This window comes from Sander lucioperca, chromosome 8 (genome assembly GCF_008315115.2).
Source record: "Sander lucioperca isolate FBNREF2018 chromosome 8, SLUC_FBN_1.2, whole genome shotgun sequence".
Lineage (NCBI taxonomy): Eukaryota > Metazoa > Chordata > Actinopteri > Perciformes > Percidae > Sander > Sander lucioperca.
Window position 1 is genome coordinate 22997486 of NC_050180.1, and position 17598 is coordinate 23015083.

The window sequence follows — 17598 nt, forward strand, 5'->3', positions numbered from 1 at the left end:
CTCTCTCTCTCTCTCTCTGGGGCTTTCAAAAAAGCTTGACAAAAATGTAAATCAGTAACAGCTGTTACTAAGAAGCACTTCCAAACACACACGTGCTTTAGATACACACATGCAAGCATGAGCACACTTATGCACATGCATAAACCTAAAACTGCATACACACGCTTGCTCACCTGGACTTTCAACTCATACTACAGAATATATGGAGGTTTTGGTATGAGGAATGAATTATTGGTATGTAATTCAGCAGACTGAAACACAAAAGCAACTCAATATGCATTGCTGTCATTCTGCAATGTTTTAATAGATGACAGGAGGGGAAATTAAATGGTAAGGCAAGGCATTTTTATACAAAACATATTATGAGCATTTAAGAAACTTGATCTTATTAAATTACAGAATATGCCAGTATAGGCTTGTGTATAATCCTTCATCCCAACGCAGAGAATGCAACATGATTTCTTTTCCTGGTAAATATCTAGGCATTTCAGAACTTTGGAATTTTTATATGATGTCCATGGCATGAGTCTTCTTTGAGAATGCTAATAAAGAGTACATAGGAAGTTGAGTATTACCATACTTTTGCAGTGTTAGCCATGTTAGGTTTTTATGATCACTCCTGCGACCTCATTGCAGAATATAGTGTCACCTCTACAGCATGGCATTAAACACAAAACAGTGCATAACGACCCTTTATTCAAGTTCAGAAGCTCAGGGGGTAACTGCTTCTTGCCTCTTCTGCTAAATTACACCATTATTTCACAACATGCCCTAATACCACCTCACTGAATTTGACATGTGAAAAATGTCTTGGCCATGACACATTATGAAAATTACTTACAGATAGCATAGGAGGTTGCTTCCTTGAGAGCTCTCATGATAAGTAGATAGAGACTTGTACTTTTGCTTTTGAGTCAAGCTAAAATCCCATATCTAACTGTCACAAAGCCCAACACCTACCAGAGTTTTGAATGACAGCTTTCATACCAGCCCAACACACCAAACAGTAGTTCATTTGAAACGTGCAATATAAGTTAGGTTTGAGAGCATCCTAAAAGTTTTACAGAACATTATGTTGGTGCTTTTATTTGTGGTCAGGATTGGTTTGTGGTATCAAGTGTCCTGAAATCCCAAATCCAGAATCCCACACCACAACATACAGGATTAATTCAATAAAATCTTGGTTTAACAGTATGCTGACTGTAGGTGTCCTTTCCTGAACCCAACTAATTTATAAAAATCTGGTTTTCCTATTGGAACCATGTGCTTCTGCAATGTGTAGCCCCTTTCAAAAGTACAAAATCATCATCATCAACTCAGTATGTGCTGTCTGTCGGTCGGGTCACTGGCTCCAATAACTTTCCCTCCTCAGCCATAACAATGCAACTCTGATGCCAGCATCTGTTACTGGCCAACTGGCTGGGGACCATGGGAACCAGGCTCTGTAGAGACTGGGAGGCAGACTCTTGTGGCCCTTTCAATAAGATGAGTGCTCTGTAGTGCAAACATCTCATAACCCTGCAGTTGGTAGACAATTGGGGTAGCTCTAGCCCTAGCATAGAGGCATGCAAATCCACTGTATTGGTTCCATAATCAGCGTAAAATTGCATGAAATTATGTTGGAACGTTAATACTGACTATCTTCAGGTTAACTGGCAGTCAGCATGATTGTCAGCAGCAAAGCCTTTTCCACCTGTTGAGTTGAAATTGGAAAATCAATATATACAGTGGAATTGCCCTTGAAGCTAGATTGTAACTTGACACAGGTAATAGCTAATGTTATGGCAGATAGAACGCCAAGAGGTTATGAAGACTTTATAACACTTTTTTTGAAAGAACACTGAATCGATGACTTCATGCATTCTCAAAGATCAAAGCTACATCTTGACATTTACAAGCAATTTATCTGAAGGGGAAAACAGAGCTTTGATTTTCAAAGCACCTGGCTGAGTTACAAAGGGATCATTATAAAATATGCTGAAAACAGCAATAGTCGTTTACAGCCAGTGGTCATACTTCAATGACTCAATCTATGTGGGCGAACAAGATTACAGTCCTGTAGACTTAAACCTACTACTATATCTGGGTTGGGTTCTGGTTTGAAAACCACTGTGTCCAATCACAAAATGCAAACTAACATTAGCATCAAACAAGACCACACAGTTATAAGAAAAGTACTGAACCTTGTTGCAAAACATCTGTATCCTACTGAGCAGGATGTTAATCCACAATAAGTATTAGGCTACCTATCATCAAAAGTTCTTGGATGTCTGTTCATCTTTAGAAAGGTTAACACATACAGTAACAAGCAATTTAGGCTGTTCTGCAGTGACATGTTGTCACTGTTCTGAGGCTCTAATGATTATTATCATCATGATCAATTGAGGTGTAGATTGTTTTTAAGTTAAGTGTATTTAAGTTATTGTACGTAGCTATGTACGTACGTATGTGTGTATGTTTATGTGTATATAAACACGTTTTATATACAAACTTATATCTGTACAAACTAGCTAGTCAAATGTTTATGTTTACCTTGTTCAGCTTTGTGGTCCTTGTTTTCATGTCTATTCCTGTGTGTACTTTGAGAGCAACAAAAAGCCGGAGTCAAATTTCTTGTGTGTTCTACTTGGCCATTTAAGCAGATTCTGATTCGGATAAATTTGAGGTTTTTAATGCCAAGACAACATGCATGTATGTAATAAATAAATGTACGTAATAAAAGACAAAACTCCAACGGTCAACTTTCTGGATTAACTAATCAGTTTCACTGTGGCTTGTTAGCTCCAGTTCACACACCAAACCAAACGGAAACGTTAGCTACCTGTAGGAAATGTTTGAGCTAACATAGCAACTGAGCTTGATGTTCAATTAGCTAACGGTAATATTTAACGTAAGTAACGTAACCGACACATAAAACAACGACCAAAGAGGCTAAATATACCCTGAATAAATAAAACACACTGCTGTCATTCCCGTTGGTTTTGACGGAAGCTCAATGGGCATGTCCCGACATTCCTCCCAACAAACTGCCACTAAAACTCCTGACAGGAACAATTTATCTCTACTTTTGTGACCCGGTTAACCGACACCTCCGGGTTAATTCCATCGACACAGCCAACGTGTGAATATTTCTTAAAGTCTTACCTGATAAATGTCATGGACATGAAAGTACCAAAAAAGTTTTCCCAGTCTTCCAGCGTATCTCCAAACGAACTCAATCCCCACTTGATCCACCAAGGTAGGCTACGGGACGCTGGGCTCCTCCTCCTCCCCGCATGAGGTCATCTAGGGAGGCACATCCACAGAGGGAAGGGAATCAAGACAAACTACCCCCCTCCTTCCTCCTCCACTTTTCCTCTTCCTCCTCATTTCTCTGTGAATGCCTCATGGACACGACAGAGATGCAAGATACATGTATTAGGACAACTAAGCTGCAGGCTAAGCTGCAGGCTTGCAATTTAAGGGGGGTAATCACGGGTTTGGTTCAGAGACATATCCAGAAATACTGAAGTCCTTAAAATCCTCCCAATCCCCCCCCCAAAGAAAGTCTCTGAAATAGTTTAATCTCTTGGATTTTCCATATTTTATTTATCTACTCATTAGGAATTCTGTAGTTTTGTTTAAATGGATCAGTTCTTTCAGTCCTGCTAATAAACTCAGCACAACATCGCTTTGTCTCAATTTTCCCTCTAATAAGCACCAGAAGTTGTTTTTATTTCAGAAAACTTCCTAGGAAATTATTAGGGCATTACGACTCATAAAATAAAAGTGTTTGATGCTGAAAATAAACCATGAGAAACGGTTTTATTTCCCAAATTAAAAGTCTAAATATTGTTTAAAGCCACACTGCCAGGAATACATTTCTGGTAGACAATGACTGAATCTTTTATTCATTTATTTATTTTGGTAGTCAAATTAAATATGCTGAGCCTAGACATACTGTATAACACTGAGGTATCACAGCTTTACAGGCCACATTTAAGTATAAGTCTTCTGTTTATCGTATTATTATTAAACAGGTAAAGGCCTCACTTTTGATTGGCTAAATTAACATTGAAGTTGGAAACTACCAAACTCACAGTTTTGGTAGGCTACTTTAAACCTCTTTATTTTGTGCAACTTTATAATGCACCAGTAGGCTTCATGTCAGAGTAGAGGTGAAACGATTACTTCATTAACCATAGAACTTTTTTACTCCATATATTAATCTCATGCCTATCATTTGCTACTCTGCAGATTAGGATTTTACACACAAGATATAAAGAAGCTTATAAAACACGGTGCATTGCTACATGAAACTATCCAAGGGATACATGAAAATGCTGCTTTGCATCAAAGATGTATCACTCTGTTTTGTTTTCCTCGAGACCGCAGAGGGTGGGGGGTGGGAGAAGGTTCTTGTTCTTGTTCAGTTTGTGTTTCTCTGTTCTGTATGTCTGCATATTAAAAAAAAAAAAAACAATAAAAAAATTAAATTAAAAAAAAAAAGATGTATCACTCTGAATGGGGCCAGTCTTTATAACAAGCACTTCTACTATAATACATGTAGCTGCTAATACTTGTGTTACTACATTGTGTTAGGTAAGGATTTGTATTTTGTCTGTTGTGTGTGTGCCTCCCCTCTCTTCTCCAGGTTGATTGCTGGTGATTGCTGAGTGAGTACACCTGTGTTCACTCAGCTCCCTGGATAAAGGAGGGAGGAGACCCCACCACTTCCCTCTCTATTCTCCCATACCTTTGTTATACTGGCTGGAAGCAGGTTGTGCTTACCAGAGCGTGTTTGAAATGTTTATCTTGTTCTTGGATTTTGTTTGTAATTTAGTCTTTGCTTTGTCATTTACGTGGAGCATTGCTGCACATTTTCTGTTTGTAATATTAATAAATTGTACTGATAATTTTGTAGCATGCGCCTCCCATCCTTCCTTCAGTTATTTTAACATCAATGGTTACTCTCTGGTTTATAGGGTCATAACAATAGCCCCAATACAATTTCAAATGTGACACTTGTAATGGAGTATTTTTATTACATGGTGTTCTTCAGTAAAGAATGTGAGCACTGTAACAGATTAAAATTAGGTTCACTTTAAATAGCCTATTGATACCAACATCTAAAATGACCAGTTGTCCCTCTACTAGCAATCTTATCAAGTATACTCTGTAACTTCCTCCTTGTTAACGCATAATACAAAAGGATGGGTTGAAACATGAGTCAAAGCTTTTATGTAAATTTAGCCTAATTGATTTAGGTTTGTATTAGTGGCTGTTAAAAGCAGGATGTCATTCAGTAGCTTTGTGTGTACTGCTGAGTCTACTTTCTGAGTCTACTATAGGCGTCATAATACATATCAGCATATAACTTAATTTAAATGTTACTTCTATCGAGAGGCTAAAATGTTTTCACCATGCAGGGATATACAACAGTATCTAATGAATGTATAATTAGGGATCAACCGATACTGGTTTTTGAAGGCAGATGCCGATTGTTAGTAGTTAATGAAACCGATAACTGATATTTGGAACCAATATGCATTTACAGTGAAAATGGAAAATCTTTAAGTCAAAATTAAGATTTTGGAATGTTACAAACTTCAACACAAAACTTTGTTTAAATGCTTTAAGCAATTATTTAATAAATGAGAAACTTTCAACATAACACAGTAAAAGATAGTCAGATAGTGTTGTGGGCGGGACATTAAGTCAGACTCAGTGGTGAGTGAAACCAAAGCAGAGGGACAGACACAGAGCTGTAGCGCACCTTTTAATTCGCTTTTAATCGGTTTATCCCTACTTCTAATCATGCAAAAGTGCAAATTAATGCTTACTGGAAAGGATTTCTATACTTTTGGACTCACCCAGTGTCGAGTGAAGCTCACAGCACACCTTAGTCTATGGTGACCTCATGAGGTGACAATATTTTATGCAGCTTGTTCTATGTGCAAAATTTGTCTCACCAGATGTGTTTAACAGAAGTGTAATGTCATAAAATCATTGTTTTCCTAGTGTCATTTTGCATTTTTGTGTAAACTGCAATATGAGTAAACCTGCATACATAAAGTGTACTGTGGTGATAGTACATTTTGAGACTGCACACACTCCTGTGTGTGAGGCAGTTATACAGTTGGTGTGCAATGTTTTCTCAGCAGTATGGTGGGCGTCACTGGGTCAGTGAGGCTCTTTAGATGGCGGGGGGGGGTATGGGCAGACACTGGCAGTGACATGCACCGTTTGCAAGTAAGAAAACCACCAAATGCTCCACTCTTCAAACAGTGCTTAAGAGGTCTCTGAACTGTACACACAGATGGCATCAAAGGCATGTGTGAACAGCATGAGCATTACAGAGAATTTAAGTTCGGCACATTGTGTTTACAAGGCTATCGGCCAGTACTTTGTTGGCAAACAGACGAGCAGATATCATTTGTGGGCTTTTTGTTACAAAGGCCCATGTGTGACCACACAAGATTGGGTGTTAACACTCAACCTGTTCGAGGGCGGAGTGGCTATAGTATTTACACTTGCAAGGATTTTTATTGAAACTGATAAATTAAGACACATTCTGTAGCATCAAAGTGTGCACAAGTATAACATTACTCAAAGACCGTGTTCATGCCCCACGGTCAGGTAGCTTATACTGCCTGCTAATTTAAAAGTCCCAAAGAGTAAAGTATTAAGTATGTGCACACTTATTTCCTCAATGTAAGGTGTGAGAGAGCATATTTAGGAAGAAATGAATATTTGTTAAAACAGTTTCAGTTTAAATAAAATTGGGATGTTTAATCTAACATAGTACTGAAAATTATGTAAAATCTGATCTGCCCTGGAGGGAATGTCTCTGCAAGCGCATTTGGCATTTTTCCGCAAGACATCTGGTAAACTGAACGTGTTGGTAATGACTTTAAATATTTTTTATGTTGCCCTTTACTATACATGTACACACCCTTAAGCAAAGCCGAGTGGGTTCTGTAGGCCTTTAATGGAACTTCCCAAAAGTTTTTACTTTCAGAAAATTTAACAGCAATACTACAGAAGTTCTTTTAACATGGAGGGCTTTTTTTTTTTTTTTTTTTTTTTTAAAAATCACAATAGTCAGGATTTCATCATTGGCGCCTTATGTAACACCAATTGTTGCAATGCACAGGGGTATGTATAAAAGTGAATAAATGCTTGAAAAAGCAATGAAGGTTCTAAGTGTGTTGGTGCATGCAACTTACAGTTGATGTTAAGTACAATAATTGAGTGTATTTGAGTTTAATAAAAAGCCATTTGCTGCCACCTAATGGCCATGTAGCTTACTTCAAAATAAACATTGAGGAATAAGGAGATCTGCAATATTGTGATATCTAGCCATGCAATTTTTTTTTTTTTTTATTAAATCTAGTAAGTGCCAAGCAATACATGTGAAGATGTCACTGGAGAAAGAGAAAAAAAAAAAAACATCTCAAAAACCTCACTTAACCCCCAACCCTCACATAAACATACCCAAAACACAATCTGGTTTTCATCAGCTGGGAAATACAAGTACAGCATTTCTCTTTTTATAAAAAGGAAAGGCACATTAAATGCTGGTTGATAATATTCTCTCAAACAAGCACAGCCTACAAAGTAAGTCTCTCCATAAACACTGACACTTTATACACAACCTGTCAGTCCCCTCATGTCTAACGCCTCACGTCTGTCTTTCACAGTTGACTTGACATGGTTCCCTCTGGGGCATTCTTGAACACGGGTTGTTCAAAACTTCCTCGGCTGCTGGATGAAAAAGATCCGCGGGCAGTGGGGCTTCTCGATTGCAGGGCGCAACTTGCTGTGCCTCACGCTCACTGGCATCTCTGTGAAGTCATGGCTCAGCTGCAAATACATCAGGCAGGAGTTTATTACACACAAGGCTCTGAGAAGCACTGGGACTAATCCAGCCAGTTACAGTTGTTTAGTATGAATTAACTTGAAATGCAACATAAGAACTGGCCATTTTAAATAAATTAATGTTTTGTTTACTTTGTCAAGAGTTCCTGCCAGAAGAATATTAACTTGTTGCATCCTGTTAGAGGTAGTGAGGGACCTGCTGCAAGACCACAAATTGTTTCAATAAACTTGTTAGAACATAAACAAATGTTAGTAACATTATCAAAATAATTTTAAACTTATGGTGTGAAGTAATGCATTTCTATGTCCTTTGGTTTAGTTTACAATTCAAATTCATGCATTTTATATTACAGATGCAGATCATAGGCCTACCTCAGTTTATCAGACCTCTTGGTCTCCTTCTCTGGAATTCCATGGCTGGAACCGTCTTCCAAGCTTTTTTTGGCTACCCGTTTACCTCCTGCCATCACTATTGACCCAGAGAACAAAACAGGTTTAAATGTAAATTGTTACCTGAAAAATCAGCTCTGTTGCACCTGTGTTTAGCAGATTTTAAAGATTACAGTATGCTGGGGACCCTGACTCCTTTCTGTAACTATGGAAAACTGTAAACAATCTTCAGCCTAGAAATATTGCTTTTGCAGTGAATATTGCTATTAAGACACTATACAGATGGTCAAACATATGGTAAGTAGGTCACTACTTGGCAGTAACTGGAGTCCAAGTTGAACGAATGGCCTACGTTTTAAAACAATGGTCTACAAATCTGAGGGGATTAAAGCAGTAACAAAAAATATTTACATTACACAAAACTACATTTTTACCCTTTAATAACCTTTGGTTTAACTACTAAGTATACTTTACAAGACAGAAAAGGTTGCAAAGCCACTGATGCAAAATCTTTGACATTAAAACGTGAATGAGTCTTTACAAGCAAGCAATGGTGTACTCAAAATGTTAAAGAAAAATTGGCGTTATAAGTAGGCTACACGTGCAATAAGGAGGCAGACTACAAAAAAATGGTCAAATAGGGCCTTTTTACGGTAGCCATTTTGACAAGTAAGCAGGGCAAACTGTTGAAATAGATCAAATTAATTATGGTCCCGTTCTATTTAATGGGTCACGGCCATTCCAGCTCATAACGTTACCAGAGCAATGGCGCACGCGCACCTAAATGGAACGGGGGAGGGGGGGGGCATAATTAATGTTTTTAATTATACACCTGTGTTTGCCCTGCTATGATATGTCAAAATGGCTGCTGTGAAAACGGCATATTGTTTCTAATAGAATTCGGTTTGCACGACAGGATTCTGCATGCGTTAATCGTGTCTATGAGGGTTCGGCAGGTGAGAACAGTTACTTTCACCAGCGGCCTGTTTGAAGACAAAGTGCGTGAATCACGGTTGCACAAGCGTCGGCCGAGGGATGCAACCAGCATTATCACAGAAATCAGCGATTCAATTAGTTTCCTACGATACGATTACAATGTTTTAACCGGCGTATCATAACAGGATGAAAAAAAATCTGATAAAATAATGTTACTTTCAACGACTCGGTCTGCACGGCTCTCTATCTGTGCGAGCAGTGGAAAAACAACAACAAAGCTTTGGCTTTAATGTAGTTAGAAAATTCAACAGTGCAACTCGAAGTCAGCGCAAACATTTACCTGCCGGAGGGTGACCAGCTTTCAGCAGAGGAGTCTCCTTCGCTCCAGATTTGGAAAGTTGCTGCACCATTTTCGTAACTGTCCAGAGAAACTGCAAAGAAAGTACGAAACTGTTTTCAGTGCGCACTTGTTTTTATGCTCAAACGGAGATGACGTCCTGTGTGGCGACAGGAAGTCCGCAGCCAAAGACACGCCTATTTGAATTTTCACTGATGTTGAGCTTTGACTAATTAAAGCAAAACTGAAACAGCTACACAGTGACCTCATATTGATCATTAACTTTCAGTTAATGTCTTAGGAATACGCCTGTATTTGTGTGCATCTATTTATTTCTCTTATTTTTTTCTTTTATTTGTTTATTTATTTATTTTTTGAAGGACTGTCTTATTTTGAAAATCTTGGCAAAGCCGTATTTTAAATGAAGTAGCCCAACCCACTGCTCTAAAGACAATGGACCTTGAATAATCAATTCACATTTGAAAACAATAATTGCTCAATAAGCTATATTAAAAAAAAAAAGGATCTTTCTTGAAAAATTATCCTTGCTTTTGTGTAAAATGCATATGCCCTGCCATTGTGGTGCTGCAAGTTGCACAACAATATCTTAAAATATACATTAATTTCCTCCTACTGGAAATAAACATTGATATCAGTATAGTGAGGCTGGCTTATACATTTTATCTTCTTTAAAATAAGGACCTCCTCATACTACGTGTCACTCAACTTAATGCTGCCCCAACAATAGGATGTCAACAGGATGTCAATCAAACAGATTTAAACCCCTGAGGGTGTGTAACTATGTGCATAAATCCAAAGAATCACATTTGACTTGCAATCTGCTTGTACAAATACAAATAACACAAATAATTTTTGTCTCCAAGTTATGACCTGTTGCTTCGCTGCAGATTTAAGCAGGTTCATTTAATCAGTGCTTTTCAGAAGTTTGGCCCTCAGCTATGCTAAGTTCAGAGTCATTGCCCTGTCTGAACAAGCACAGCTATAGCTGATTTTCTGCCGCATCATTGATGGAAATCATTCGTAGTTAGTGTCTTAGGCCATACAGTATGTGCTTGTGCAAAGTGCAGTAATGTACATCAACAACCTTAGCAATAACTGTTGGAAGTTCCAAGGTCCCCATCTGTTTGTCAACTGGCTTGGGCCAGTTTAACTAACACATTTGTTCAGGAATATACAGAACTAAAGTAAAATAACAACTGACATGATAAGGGCCTTAAGGCTGTCCTGCTTTATTACCTTATCTTGAAGCCTTGTCTTAACAAAAATCCCTGAGGCTAGTTTCAAGACCTTCATCATTTCAGTCTGGTATGCTTACTGTAGGCCTATGTGTTTGATACAGGTATCACACAGCAGACCTCGGACCAAGTAGTATAGAAAACGGTATATATTGCACAGTGAGAGGGAGGAATGAGTGGTTAATAGGTGACCAGCAGGTAAATCCTGCCACGGACGAGGAAACTGTTTCTAAAATGATGAATCAAAGATTTCATGTTTCCATTACATCCTCTTTTAGGGGAATGTGTGAATGTTAAAATGTGCTAATACGTGCTGCTGTGTTGCTCCCCCAGGGCTCATTGGGCCACAGCTTTACATTTCTCCCTTGCCACATTATTGACTGGGGAATCTGCAGCCAATCACAGACCACCTGGGGGTATATACAGGTAGATGCTGTGTACAGTAAAGGCAGAGGAGCTACACATCTGGTCCTCTTGGACATTAGTCTAGTTTTAGTGTATTAACTCCTACTTTAACTCCTTGCTAAGGAACTCCAGAGGGGAGAGCAACTACTTTGTTTCCTTCTCCCTTTTCCAGTTTATTGGCTTTATTTTCTTGTACTATTACTTTACTAACTTTACTTGTGTATTATGTTGCTCCTACTACTGTTCTATTACTACTAGGGATGTCCAGATCCGATCATGTGATCGGAAATCGGGCCCGATCACGTGGTTTCAGACTCGATCGGAATCGGACGTTACCTCCCGATCAGGACTCGGATATATATGTATATATATTCTCATTATTTTTTAACACATCTATAGTTATGCGGTGGCACAGAGTTAGACCCTTTTGACTCCACACAGAAACAGCAACGCGTGCGGCATGACATCACTTTGTTGCAGATGTGTTGGTTAAATGCCGGCAAAGTAGAACACGGAAGCAGCTTGAAGCGGAAAGCACGAGTATGTCTGCGGTCTGGAGGTATTATAAAGTTGAATTATTATAGAAGTATCGGATCGGGACTCGGTATCGGTAGATACGAGTGCGAGGGCAAGATACGAGGGCAAAAAAACCGGATCGGGACATCCCTAGTTACTACTACAACTGCTAATACTTTGCTGCTTCAGCAAATATTTAGTGATTGCAAGCCTGATCACTACTTTATAGTGAAGTAAATGGAATTCCTATTCCTATCAAAATAAAGGCCTAAAATGCCCAAAAAAAATCTTAGAAAGAAAAAAAGATTTAGATGTTTACAAGTTTATGTGGACCTATTAGACACAGTTTTATGAAACACAGGGCTGCTGATTGAAAGCTGGCCTCCCTCCACTCATGTCTGTGTGGATACAATGTAATGAAAAAATGTTTCCTTCCCGATTGGAAACTACAGAGAAAAAAAAACTGTCCAAAAGAGAAAAAGGAGTTTGATTTCTCTTTTGGGTCTCTCCATATTCACATTCATTTCCATTTGTGAGCACAGAAAATGGCAGTACGGAGTGAGAAAGATATGTTTGTACTGTATCTGTGAAAAGATGCAATTACACGTGTTTAAAAAACAAAACTGACCTTTTATTATTTTAGCATGGTTGTGTTATGATGCCATCTTTGTCCACATATTTCTTCATATATTTATATATCTATAGAGATTTGACATGGCACTTTTTTTTTTTTTTTTTAACCAGTGCTGATGAGTGTAAACCAGGTAACATGTTTTTTTTTTCTGTATTTACAATAAAATGAAAGAAATGTACAAGACTCCATGGCATTACACAGCTTCAACATAAAGTACAGATACAATTTGATCCCTCTGTACAATCTAACATCATTAGTTTACTATTATTATTTTTTTTTCTTTTAATGGATATGAGTTCATGATCCATTTTGGCTTCAGCACATACACATTCCCCATCTTGACTCTTACCGCCAACCCTCGCTCACATGACTCACACCTTTCACCATGCTATCACAGCTAAGAGTTTCATAAAGAAAATAAAACTAACATCTAGACAGAGCAGGTCGCACGTCTCCTCGCTGTAATGTAGGGTATCGTCCCTCAACAGATCCCCAGCTTGATTCCATCTTCCTCTACTAAATAAAAAATAATATATATAAAAACATTCCTTGATTTCCTTCTTTGGCACACATTCCATCTTTCCATCTGCTATCGCTCAGTTGAATTCATCCTTCACACACAGGCATTCACTTTAAAACAAACACACTTATGAAGCCAAGTTCATGAAAACGTTTTGTCGGTTCTTGTGTGCTCCCCGGGCTTCTCGCCTCGGCTGAGGGGAGAAGACGCCCCATCAGGAGTATCTCCAGACCTATACCCAGGAGTCAGGAGAGCCAGGGTACTGCTCCGCCCTGTAGGATGGCCTCCGTGTGCTAGCGTAAAAGTCCACATAGTTGGTGGTGGATTTCAGTCCGTGAGGCTGGGAGCTGTAGTCGACTGTGGGCGGGTAGGTGATGACCTCCTCCAAGTACGGGTCGTCGTAGCCGTGGGGATGCTGCAGGTACATTCTGTACGTATCGTAGTTCCTCCTGCCAGGCTCCTCTGTATAATACACAGGCTGCATGGGAAAGAGACAGGTGGATATGGAATATGATGAAGAGCCAGCAGTGGAAAGACACAAACCACATTTACTCAAGTACTGTTATAATTCTTATGAAATGTAGCCATATCATGAAATCAAATGTTTTTGATACTCTTTAGATTTCAATTCCTAGAGATATTAAAAGGAAATGACCCATGTACTGTATGTAATCAAGGGTAAGTGTTTTTTTTTTTTTTTAAATATTTTCACCTCACTATTTACTGTTCACTCCCTTTACACCGCATCACAGCTGTATTACCTAATGCAAACCGGACATTTCCTACTGCTGCTGCCTCATATTCAAAACCTTCAAACTGGCAAAACCGGGATTGGCTCTTATTGTGAAGCAGGAAAAAGTGCATTCATCACCAAGGTTACCACCGACTGCGTTTGTTCACTAGGAACAAGTCTGCGAACCTAGACATGGTCATTTCTGGCATTTTTTGCAGGTGACCGGCTGCACACCTCTCGTTTGTTTAATCCATACAAAAACTGAGGTGTAAAAACATCAAGTTGTGTATTATTATTTTTTTTAAGATTATTTTTGGGGCATTTTTAGGCCTTTATTGAGAGGACAGCTGAATAAATGAAAGGGGAGAGAGAGGGGGAATGACATGCAGCAAAGGGCCACAGGTCAGAGTCGAACCCGGGCCCACTGCGTCGAGGAGTAAACCTCTATATATGGGCGCCCGATCTACCAACTGAGCTATCCGGGTGCCCTCAAGATGTGTTTTTATAGGGGTTATGTGCCAGACAATTTCTTGTCCAGTCTCCACCGGTTCTTCTCATCTAACTCTTAGCAAGAATGATATAGTATAAGTATATATCATAAAAAATATTCCTATAATATATATACAATGCACATGTTTTTTTAAAAACCAGTAAGCTAATCAATCACCTTTTAGCCCACACATCTAAAACTACTTCAAGGTAAATGGTAGAAATCCAGAAGATAGATAGAATTTGTCTGAAATAAATGGGGTGATGACTGTCCTCATGCATTAACTAGCCTAAATGTGATTGGACCCCCCCTCCCCCCGTTATCTGAATGGGCACACATGGATGTGTTCCGCAGTGACAAGCGCCTGAGATGCGCCCAGACCATCCCAATCCCAGCAGTCACATTCACTCTCGCTCAGACAATAGCTGATGAGCTGGGCCATTCCCAGCATCGCTATTTATTCGCAGTGGAATACGCGTCAGTCTCTTTGTATTAGTCAAGTGGGGTGGAAGAGCCAGCCATCCTCGCCAGATTTATACAGCGCGGTGGAGGGATCTCAAACAAGGGCCTTGTACCATTACTATCAAACACTTCCTAGAAGAAAAATATCGGTTTACAAAGGTGGGATCACCTCTAAAGTTAGATTTCTTAGTCTAAACGATGAAGCCAAGTAGGCCTGAAGTGATAAGTCAATCGTCAAAAAAAAAAGTTAAACATTCTCTCGTTCCAGCTGCTTTTCTGCTTTGTAAATTGTTAGCAATTGATATCTTTAAACTGTTGTTTTGGATAAAACAAGCCATTTGAAGATGTCACCTGAGGCTATGGGGAATTTTGACAGGCATTTTTATTTTTTAGATAATTCTTTGGGCTTTTCCGCCTTTATTTGATAGAACAACTAGGTGAGAAAGGGGGGAGAGGGGGAAGACATGCAGGAAATCGTCACAGGTCGGATTCGAACCCTGGACCTCTGTGTCGAGGCATAAACCTCTCAGCACTGAGCCAACCTGGCCACGTGACAGGCATTTGTTTTACTATTTTCTGACAACAGATAAACGATAATGAAAATAATCATTAGTTGCAGCCCTAGTGCAAACCTTTAACTGGTTGTATTTTGTTAATGTTATGGTGTTTGATCCATTTAAACCTCTACCAACATTTAAATATGCAATATTGATTCGCTTCTGACTTGAAACATGCAAAATTCTCAGGCCTTTTCACCTGAAGCATCCTGTCAACATGATAGTACATTGTGCAGTGCCTTATTCTACATGCCCCAAATGCATGTTATTGTATGTGATTACCCCAATGCTATTGTATTATGTCATTGTGGGGGGTGCTGTGTGTTGTTGGGATGCCCAGATCCTAACAAACCAAATGTGGGACTGTGTGGGGTTTGTGTGGGACAATGTGGGACACGTTACCTACGCTAGCTCGTAACATCTCCACGCTTTGCCCTCTGGTTGATTCAGTAGCACACAATAGACTATGCAGGTTACAGGTTAGGCTTTGTGGGACTCACATGTACTGTGTTTCCACCATATTCTGCCTAAATCCATTGTGCGCAGTTTGATTGACGTTAAACACAGCCCTGTGACAGCCTTACCGGCTTTCTTCACAACGTTGGGTAAAGGCCAGATTTTAGAAAAGCGTCTGTCCTGCAGTGGTTTGACTTTTCAAAACTAGAACCAATCTGCATAAAGCAGGACACCTGGTCACCCTAGTCGTTGTATACATTATAATTGTATAAAACATTCTGCACAAATAAACCAAATTTAAAAAAGGTAAATACAGAGTAATTTGCGTTGCGGAAATAATCTCATTGGGTACTGCAGCAGGGTTGAATCAGAACATACAAACCACGTGCAGATAAGAAAGCAAAGACTGTGAAATAGAACCAAACATTTATAAAGAATGATATATATTCACCTGTGTTCTTCGGGGCTCCTCTCTTGTGGGGGATGAGTAATAATATGGAGAAGGCTTTCCAGACCCTGGAAAAATACAAAAAATTAAAATTAAAAAAAGCAATTCAGTGAGCCTTGATAAAAATACACTTCATTACTTCATTTCATATCAGTGATAAAGTCTGCACAATCCCTCCGGGCAAATGTCTGTATTTAGATAGAGCAGGATCAAGAAGTGCTACGCTGTGCTGGGGAGAGAAATAACACCAAATAATAGAGTTGGCCACTGCTGTTCTGTTGTTTGCATAGTCCATGGGATGGGTATTTTAGTTGGCACTTTATCCAACCGGTGGAATCCTAAAACTCAATTTCCATTTCGCTATGTAATGCGTGGACTGTCTAGGCTGCAGCTCATTTTGTTTACTCTGCTCTGCCCCTGCACCAGCCAACCAGCGTAGGCTGGCAAGAGCTCTCATCTGGCTGTAGTATGTCTGGGTACCCACTCACTGCCCCTGTCTGCATGCAACTTGGGCCTGCTAACAATGAGTTGAGTGTCCACCACTGGCTGGCCAGTTCACTTTACTGCTGTGCAGAGCAGCTCTGAAGTGCTCAGAATTAAAATGACTGCCTGTCTCAGGGCTGGCAGGCTTTAGTGAAGATGATAACAGAGGACTGTCTTGGCAGGGAGATGAGACAGGCCATGGAATCTGCTTGGAGCTTTATGAGGGATAAAATAGATAAAGCCCTGAACAGAGAGGACCAGAGGGTAGCCTGTGATTACAGTCTGGTGCAGATAGTGGATACTATGGTTTTAAAGACTACTAATATGCAAACTGTATGCACTTTCAATAGCTTTTAGATGTGTGCATGTTTGAGTACCTGTATACTGCTTTTTATGGATACTGTTGTCCCCTTGGTAATTATAAAATTGCATAGTTGACTGTGCTCTCTGGTAATCTCTGATAGTGTCTCTATGCTCTTTGATGCCCAGCATGGCAGGAGACGACGTGGCACTGACAGCTGTAAAGAGAAAAACACATTCTAACCATAAATTCCAGAGGTTTTCCTGTTTCACTGACTGAGTCTATTTTCATCTGGCAGGGTCTGTAGGAAACTAGAGCTTACCAGGGTGGTTGACTGGGGACATCTGAATGGTGCTGGTGGGGAGGGTGGGCTGGGACTTAAACCTGTCCCGTTCAAGTGTTGACACTGGAGTGAGGAAATGGTTTTGGCTCCATCCATCCTGTTAGGAAGAAGAGAGAGGAAACCTGGTGGTGAGAATAGCTAGAGCCGTGCTGGATTTAAAATGCCCTTTCTTTGGTCACAGAGGGAATATTTAAAAATATTCCTTTGCTGTGTGGTCCACAGCAAACCTATATTAGTTGGTATTTACAAAACATGTATTTCATTCAGTACACATGAAACAAAATTACTTATATCAACTGTTTTTTTTCTTACAGTTAATCAATCCAAATGTTCTTACTTTCTTATAGATGGTGCGCAGATCCCGGTACTGCCACAGTGTGTTCAGCACTTGAGCAGCTGCTTTTACCACCTTCATAGAGTACCTGGAAGACATACAAAAACATAAACATGTATTTTTGAGTATTCCTGAAT

At 39.5% G+C, this 17598-nt stretch overlaps 3 protein-coding genes and 1 long non-coding RNA gene across 23 annotated transcripts in view; all 4 read right to left on the reverse strand.

Moving 5' to 3' along the window:
- The window catches only part of tanc1b (tetratricopeptide repeat, ankyrin repeat and coiled-coil containing 1b), a 107379-nt gene extending 103980 nt beyond the window's left edge, over window positions 1-3399 (reverse strand). For all 6 annotated transcript variants that reach the window (XM_031298707.2, XM_031298690.2, XM_031298699.2 and 3 more), the window contains exon 1: window positions 3145-3399. The gene's annotated coding sequence lies outside the window, so the exon portion shown is untranslated. The remainder of the gene's footprint in view (window positions 1-3144) is intronic.
- A 3932-nt stretch (window positions 3400-7331) lies between these two features.
- dap1b (death associated protein 1b) lies at window positions 7332-9714 on the reverse strand. Of its 2 annotated transcripts, none has more exons than XM_036004532.1 (4): window positions 9527-9714; window positions 8233-8329; window positions 7993-8056; window positions 7332-7845 (listed from the first exon to the last, which is right to left on the reverse strand). In XM_036004532.1, the coding sequence occupies exons 1-4, from the start codon at window positions 9594-9596 to the stop codon at window positions 7729-7731; spliced, it is 348 nt and encodes a 115-aa protein (XP_035860425.1). In that variant the 5' UTR covers window positions 9597-9714; the 3' UTR covers window positions 7332-7728. The 2 variants fall into 2 exon arrangements, with proteins under 2 accessions (XP_035860425.1, XP_031154599.1); XM_031298739.2 differs by having other exon boundaries at window positions 7993-8059.
- Window positions 8502-9520, reverse strand: LOC118495646. The gene is made up of 2 exons (XR_004898137.1): window positions 8677-9520; window positions 8502-8618 (listed from the first exon to the last, which is right to left on the reverse strand). It is a non-coding gene; the product is annotated as an uncharacterized LOC118495646 (long non-coding RNA).
- Window positions 9715-12309: 2595 nt separating the features above from the next.
- Window positions 12310-17598, reverse strand: part of LOC116049257 (plakophilin-4) — a 79908-nt gene continuing 74619 nt past the window's right edge. For 13 of the 14 annotated variants that reach the window (XM_031298829.2, XM_031298797.2, XM_036004555.1 and 10 more), the window contains 5 exons: window positions 17465-17549; window positions 17107-17224; window positions 16861-17001; window positions 16004-16068; window positions 12310-13332 (listed from right to left, as the gene is read on the reverse strand). In XM_031298829.2, the coding sequence (XP_031154689.1) occupies window positions 13087-13332; window positions 16004-16068; window positions 16861-17001; window positions 17107-17224; window positions 17465-17549 (655 nt within the window). In that variant the 3' untranslated portion in view covers window positions 12310-13086. The remainder of the gene's footprint in view (window positions 13333-16003; window positions 16069-16860; window positions 17002-17106; window positions 17225-17464; window positions 17550-17598) is intronic. The other variant, XM_036004557.1, reaches the window with a different exon arrangement.

What these genes read in the sequence shown, in the direction of transcription:
- dap1b (XM_031298739.2), bottom strand. Translation starts at nt 9,596, where the DNA reads ATGGTGCAGCAACTTTCCAAATCTGGAGCGAAGGAGACTCCTCTGCTG. An exon ending in AAGAGGTCTGATAAACTGAG is followed by an intron (nt 8,060 to 8,232) that starts GTAGGCCTATGA and finishes GTGGTCTTGCAG; the next exon opens with CAGGTCCCTCACTACCTCTA. An exon ending in TGGCAGGAACTCTTGACAAA is followed by an intron (nt 7,846 to 7,992) that starts GTAAACAAAACA and finishes ATGTATTTGCAG; the next exon opens with CTGAGCCATGACTTCACAGA.